General features: G+C 41.3%; 1 protein-coding gene across 1 annotated transcript in view; it reads left to right on the top strand.

Annotated features, from left to right (window-relative positions):
* The window catches only part of LOC125033305, a 29274-nt gene extending 23109 nt beyond the window's left edge, over positions 1 to 6165 (top strand). Inside the window, exons 4-5 of the mRNA XM_047624687.1 lie at positions 1 to 955; positions 3280 to 6165. The exon at positions 1 to 955 is cut by the window's left edge and continues 771 nt beyond it. Of these exons, the coding sequence (XP_047480643.1) occupies positions 1 to 955; positions 3280 to 5554 (3230 nt within the window). The 3' untranslated portion in view covers positions 5555 to 6165. The remainder of the gene's footprint in view (positions 956 to 3279) is intronic.
* Positions 6166 to 7500: the final 1335 nt, after the last annotated feature.

Here is a 7500-nt window from a genome sequence, read left to right as displayed (position 1 = left end):
CTACAAATACCCCAAAGCCTCCGGGCCCACGACCTCCAAGAGGTCGCCATGCCCACGGAGAGCGTGTGGCATGTCATGAGTGTGGTAAGACATATGCATGTAATGCAAATCTACGAGACCACATGAGGATACATACTGGTGAAAGGCCTTTCTCTTGTGATGAATGTGGAATGACTTTCACACAGAGATCAAATCTCCGCATGCACAAACGTGTCCATACTGGTGAACGACCGTACATGTGTGGTGTGTGTGGGAAAACATTTTCTAGGTCATCTCACCTACCTGGCCACATGCGACAGCACACAGGAGAAAAGCCTTACACATGTGAAGAGTGCGGACAAACTTTTACCACAAGCCAGAGTATGAAGAATCATAAGCGCATTCATACAGGAGAGAAACCATATGTTTGTGATGTTTGTGATGCTGCCTTTACTCAAAGTTCCACTCTGTCCACTCATAAGAAATCGCACACTGGAGATAAGCCTTTTAAATGTGATATATGTAATAAAAGGTTCATTTTCCGATCTGGTTTAAATGAACACATGATAGTACATAGTAGAGATAAACCATACCAGTGTGACCAGTGCCACAAGAGATTCAAATACTCTAATTATTTGTCAAAGCATAAAAAAAAGTATTGCGGTAATGATGGCTACCGCAAGAGGTGGCAGAAGTCTGGGGTAAAGAAGCCATCAGGAAGAAGATCAGGTGGGTTTCGCAAAGCTTCATCTTCTCTGCGAGTAACTACATCACATACCCTAGATGATGATCAGGGTGATGATGATGAGGTCATATCACTTCATGAAGAGGAGGAGGAAGAGGAAGAGGAACAGAGACAGGAACAACAGCGAAGAAGCAGGATATCTCGTTACGAAAAGAGGAAGGAGAAGATTCCATTACATATTTCTGATGATGGTGATTGGAAAAAGGCTTGGATAAAGCAAGGATATAAATAGAAAATTGGTCCCAGTTTGTCACATGTGCATTACATCTGTACATTCTTGCCTTTGTGTGAAAATATTTGAGTTCTAATGATTATATGCTTTAATTGTATAGATAGAAAATTATTACAGATTAATTGTAAGATATTTCTTTGAAATCTCCATATATTTAGCATTCCATATAAGTAGGCATCTTTTTTCATATTGGTGCATTGTATATTCCAGGCCACTGCTTGGCCATTTTAATTGCCATAGGCTAATTTATATGTGATAAATGGTTTACAAGCCATTAGACTTCCAAAAAATGGAAGATAAATTAACTTTCCTATGTAATAGTGTGTATCTATAAAAAACAGGCTTTCTGCCATATGATGGTCATAAAGCCAAATGAGACATACAAATAAATATGAAGAGTATGTGAGTGATTAAAATGATATTTGAGTGTTTTTTTGTATATTTTCTCCTAAATATAGCTGAAAGTACTCATTCACTGAGTAATTCACTTCTTTGAAACACGAGGAATATTTTTTGGTTTAACTAATTCATGCACCTTAATAAGTAAAATAGCTTTAACCTCCATCATCCTCAGATTTCACCGCTATTTGCAGTGTGAGGATTTGCCTTAACTTTATCTTTGCACAGAAACAGTATAACTCATTTTTATGTATCTGGCAAAAAACACAGAAACATAAAAGGTTTGGTGCAAACCAGATGGAGGCAGAAAAAAATTACCACCTGTCTCCTTAAGCAGGCATCTAAATATATATTCAGTGTTCTCATAAAGTAAATTGATCTGGACTTTTACATAATTTAATGAAATATTTTTATTACCAGTTGTTGATGTTTATAGCACAATAGTACTGGTACACTGATACAATGTATACCATTAACAAAATAGTAAGCAAGGAAAATTTCAAGGCAGTCCGTAAAAGAGAGAAAAAGTACAAAACACAAAAGCAGACAAGAAATGATACCACTACAGCCACATATGTCTCTCTCTCTCTCTCTCTCTCTCTCTCTCTCTCCCTCTCCCTCTCCCTCTCCCTCTCCCTCTCCCTCTCCCTCTCCCTCTCCCTCTCCCTCTCCCTCTCCCTCCCTCCCTCTCCCTCTCTCTCTCTCTCTCTCTCTCTCTCTCTCTCTCTCTCTCTCTCTCTCTCTCTTGTTCTCTCTCTCTCTCTTGTTCTCTCTCTCTCTCTTGTTCTCTCTTTCTCTCTTGTTCTCTCTCTCTCTCTCTCTCTCTCTCTCTCTCTCTCTCTCTCTCTCTCTCTCTCTCTCTCTCTCTCTCTTGTTCTCTCTTTCTCTCTCTCTCTCTTGTTCTCTCTTTCTCTCTCTCTCTCTTGTTCTCTCTTTCTCTCTCTCTCTCTCTCTCTCTCTCTCTCTCTCTCTCTCTCTCTCTCTCTCTCTCTCTCTCTCTCTCTTGTTCTGTCTCTCTCTCTCTCTCTCTCTCTCTCTTGTTCTCTCTCTCTCTCTCTCTTGTTCTCTCTCTCTCTCTCTCTCTCTTGTTCTCTCTCTCTCTCTCTCTCTCTTGTTCTCTCTCTCTCTCTCTCTCTTGTTCTCTCTCTCTCTCTCTCTCTTGTTCTCTCTCTCTCTCTCTCTCTCTCTTGTTCTCTCTCTCTCTCTCTCTTGTTCTCTCTCTCTCTCTCTCTTGTTCTCTCTCTCTCTCTCTCTCTCTCTCTCTCTCTCTCTCTCTCTCTCTCTCTCTCTCTTGTTCTCTCTCTCTCTCTCTCTCTCTCTCTCTCTCTCTCTCTCTCTCTCTCTCTCTCTCTCTCTCTCTCTCTCTCTCTCTCTCTCTCTCTCTCTCTCTCTCTCTCTCTCTCTCTCTCTTCTCTCTCTCTCTCTCTCTCTCTCTCTCTCTCTCTCTCTCTCTCTCTCTCTCTCTCTCTCTCTCTCTCTCTCTCTCTCTCTCTCTCTCTCTCTTCTCTCTCTCTCTCTTGTTCTCTCTTTCTCTTTCTTATTCTCTCTCTCTTGTTCTCTCTTTCTCTCTCTTTTGTTCTCTCTTTCTCTCTTGTTTTCTCTCTCTTGTTCTCTCTTTTTCTCTTGTTTTCTCTCTCTCCTTGTCTGTCTGTCTGTCTCCCTCCTTCCTTCCTTCTCCCTCGCTCCCTCTCTCCCTCTCTCCCCATCCCCCTCCCCCTCCCCCTCCTGTTCCTCCCTCCCTCTGCTAGATGTTCGCAAATTTTAAGTGATATCATTACTTTGTACTGCATTTATTGAATAGTGCAATCTTCTGTGATAATTTATTTTGTTTGTCTCAATTATTTACCTGATTCTTATATACATCTTTTCTTTTACAGGAAGAAGGAAGAAGCTTCTGTTAAAAATGATTTGAATTGCCAACAAGTATCAAGATGGAGCAGTTCCAGCGTGCCCACATGGTGGCTCCAGCAGCTTCCACAGCCACTGCACCAACTTCCACAATGAGTGCATATACCTACAGTGGATTAGAAGAGTTCCTGGTGCCTGCTCCTGTTCAAGTTGACATTGGGAACAATGTTGCAAGACAAATAAGTCAACAGATACAACATGTGCAATTCACAAGTGTTTCACAGATGCAGCCAGTACAGTTAACTGCTGCTACCACTAACGCCTCATCAAGAACTTCCCAAAGTCCGGCATTAGGAACACATGTAGGAACGTCTGTTGAACCTCCACCACCAGCAAAGTCTTCATCTAGATCACGTGTAAGAAGTGGTACTGGGGAGCGTGTCGTTTGCCCAGAATGTGGGAAATCTCTAGCATGTGGACCAAATCTTACTGAACACATGCGCACACATACTGGAGAACGTCCATTTGTTTGTCATGAGTGTGGGGCTTCCTTTGCTGCAAAATCAAATCTTAGAACTCATAAACGATTGCATACTGGTGAAAGACCATACATGTGTGGTGTTTGTGGTAAAACTTTTTCACAAAGTTCTCATTTGCCAAGTCACATGCGAGTTCACACTGGGGAAAGACCATATGAGTGTCCTGAGTGTCCTAAATCATTTTCATCTAGCACAACCTTGAGAAATCATCTTCGTATACATAGAGGAGATTGCCCGTTTAAGTGTGAATACTGTGGTAGAGGATTTGTGTGTAAATCTTGGCTTCAAGATCATTATAAGGTACATACTGGAGAAAAACCTTTTCAGTGTGACATTTGTAATAAGTGGTTTAAAGATAAATCATATATAACTAAACACAAAATGAAATATTGTGGCAATGATGGCTATAAGAAGAGATGGAGACGTCCAGGAGTAAAGAAGCCACCAGGGAGAAAACCAGGTGGAATAGCAAAGGCCAAAGTATATGAGGAAGAGGATGCTGACCAACCAAAGCGTCCAAGAGGGCGTCCAAAAGGGTCAAAAAACAAAAGGGGAAGGAAACGGAAACCAGTAAATGTGAGGAAAAAGCGTAGTAATGCCGCAACAGATTCTGACGCTGAATTTGAAGAGATGCTACAAGAACACGAGTCAGAGAGACCTGAGGGAAGCGGTTCAGAAAAACTAGAAGGTGATGGGGATGGTAAAGAAAGGCAGCAATTGTTAGATTCAGACAAACATGAATTTTTAGATTCCGAAAGACAGGAATTACTTGAAGCAGAGAGGCATGATATGCTTGAAATAGAAAAACAAGAAATACTCAGTTCAGAAGTAGATGGTACTACCTCCATTCAAGAAGAATCTTCAGTTGAAGATGTTAAGGGATCTTATTTACAACTAAATGCTATCAGACTAAGTGACACACACCAGCATGAGGACCCTCGGCAAGATCACCGGCAGGAGCAGAAACACCATCATTACCAGCAGCAGTATCAGTTTGAAGCCTCTGCTGATCAGTCAACATCAGAAGCTCATTCTGGCAAGAACAGCGATTCACTCTCCATACAACATATTCCTATGGTGCAGCTACATGTACACATGCCCCATACTTCACTACCAACTCATGTTCAGCAAACACACATGCAGCAAAATCATGTCCATCAGTCAATTTCTCAACCTCAAAACCTTGTGCAGCCACAAAACCTTACACAGTCCCAGAATCTTGTGCAACCCCAAAACCTTGTTCAACCACAAAATCTTGTACAGCCCCAAAATCTTGTTCAGCCTCAGAACTTAGTGCAGCCCCAGAATCTTGTTCAACCACAAAATCTATCTCAGTCAGAAAGTCTAAACCAACCACAAAATTTATCACAACCACAAAATCATTCTCAGCCTCATAATCTCTCACTATCTCAGAGTCTTTCTCAGCCACAAAACCTCTCTCTGGCTCCAAAACTAGTTCAGTCCCATAGCATGCATCAGCCCCAAAACTTGTCACAGCCCCAGAATCTTGCTCAGCCACAAAATTTATCCCAGCCACAAAATCTTTCTCAGTCCCACAGCCTGTCGCAAACTCAATCAATGTCACAACCCCAGAATCTTTCTCAGTCACAAAATTTATCACAGACTTCAAATATGTCTCAACCCCAAAATCTATCACAAAATGATAATTTGTCTCAGCCCCAGAATCTCTCACAGCCTCAAAATCTTTCTCAGCCACAGAACTTAAGTCAAACCCACGTTTCATTACAGGATCATTTAACGCAGCTAAACCAACCTCACCAGACCATACATATGGTTTACTATAACCCATAGAAAGGCAGATTTATTTCCATTTTGCATGTTCATTCTCATTTTTGGATTTATAAAGTAGATGTCTGCAGAAACAGTATGCTTACAACTTAAAGATAACATCAGCTTCATTATCCAAATACAGGACTGTAGTGTATATATTATATTTATTTACCACAATGAACATCAGTTAATTTAACTGCTTTGTCCTTCACTGATATACTATTTCAGTATTTAAAAGGGACGAGTGACTACATGAAAAATCCCAAGTGTCGCACTGTTGTCTCGGGTTGGCTATTTAGGCTGAAAAATAGTAGATATCAAACATTTTAAGGAATGTATATTGTTGTTGCAAAGGAAGATACCGTTAAACAAATAAAACTTCATTTTTCATCACACTTTCATTCTTCATTTGTAAAATTCACATCATCAAAAATGTGATAACATGCACAAGATAAGACTTCATGGCTCTGTGGCTTGTCTGATTCTTTGCAGGAGGAAGTAAGAATTCCATGTAACTGAATATTAGTTTTATATTGGTACCCAATGATATAGAGTAATAGATGCTGAAATTGCATTTTCAGTGTTAGTGATTATGTAAAACAATTTATAAATAAAATGAAAATATTCATTGCTTTGTTTGTTTGTTTTATCTGTGACATGTATAGCAGGGTATGAATATTATATTCAGAGAAGAACTTGTAGATGAATCTTAGAAAAAAAAGTAATCTTGGAAATTTTGGAATGTTACCTTTTTTCTACAGATTTAACTGGTTGATCCTATCAGATGTATGTAAAAGAAAATGGCATAACCATTAACTACACACTTTTTTTTTAAATACATGTTATATATGGTGTATATATATAACCCCCCTTAATCCCTTGCTTGTTGCCGTGGGGGGGGGGGGGGGGGGCTTAGGAGATGGAGATGGACCCAGTGTAGGGGATCACCCCAACCTTAGACCACAGCCCTCTTCTAATTCTGCATGGTCTTTTCTGCCCCCTCTTTCCTTTTTCCTTGTCTTCTCCGTCCCCTTCTGTCCACTTCCTAAGGTGTGAGAGCTGTGCTGAAAGGATGAAAGGCTGGCTCTGTGTCAGTCATGAATGGTCTCCGGGGGCCAAGAGCACGGTATTCCCTTGGTTAATTAATCGCTTAGCCCTTATCCTCATGGAGATCCTGAAGGGTAAACTGTTTCTTCTCCCCATTTATTTCATACCCTTATTATGGCCATTAAACCTTGCCCCTTCATCAACTAGCCTATCTAAATTTGATTTCATTGCCTCGCCTTTGACCACGGCTCCGACCACCGATAATAATACCCCCTCCTCGATGATTGCTGTCAACTCTATCCATTCCGAGTCATCCACCCAAGTCATTACTCAACCTTCAAAACATACACTTTCTCTCTCCCAACATCCTCCATTCCATCTACCCCCTTATTACTACTATCCATCCTTATTGTCCTCCTCCCAACCCAACAGTACAACCTCTCGCCATACCACCTCATCTTCCTCCCGCCCATGTCCTACAGCTTCCACCTTTGCAGACCTTTTGAGTACCCTTTTACTGTCGCTCCACAGCCCGCTGCCCGCGATGTGCCCAACCTGGTCACGACCGTTTAAATTGCCCTGGTCAGTCACGCACGTGTGCCAATTGTGGTGGCTCCCATATTGTATTTTATAGGAACTGCCCTGCCTACAATCTCGAATCTAAGGTTTCGGTTCTCAGATTCAAACTAGGCGTCACTCCGACGAGGTTTTTCTCTTTTTACCTTTTCCAAAACTGTACTTCGCTCGGCTCCCCTCCCATTGTCTTAAGAAGTCTCAGCATCTGCCCCAGTATCTCTTCCATCTACCCTAAACTATCCTATCTCAACTTCCTCTCTCCCCAAGTCAAATTCCTTTCCCAGTCTAAATCCATATACTCCAGTCTCTACCACTCCATCTTCTCCTACCACATCTCCTACACC

Source organism: Penaeus chinensis, chromosome 16 (assembly GCF_019202785.1).
Source record: "Penaeus chinensis breed Huanghai No. 1 chromosome 16, ASM1920278v2, whole genome shotgun sequence".
Lineage (NCBI taxonomy): Eukaryota > Metazoa > Arthropoda > Malacostraca > Decapoda > Penaeidae > Penaeus > Penaeus chinensis.
The sequence above is the reverse complement of the archived record's forward strand: the minus strand, read 5'-3'. Positions and strand labels throughout refer to the sequence as shown.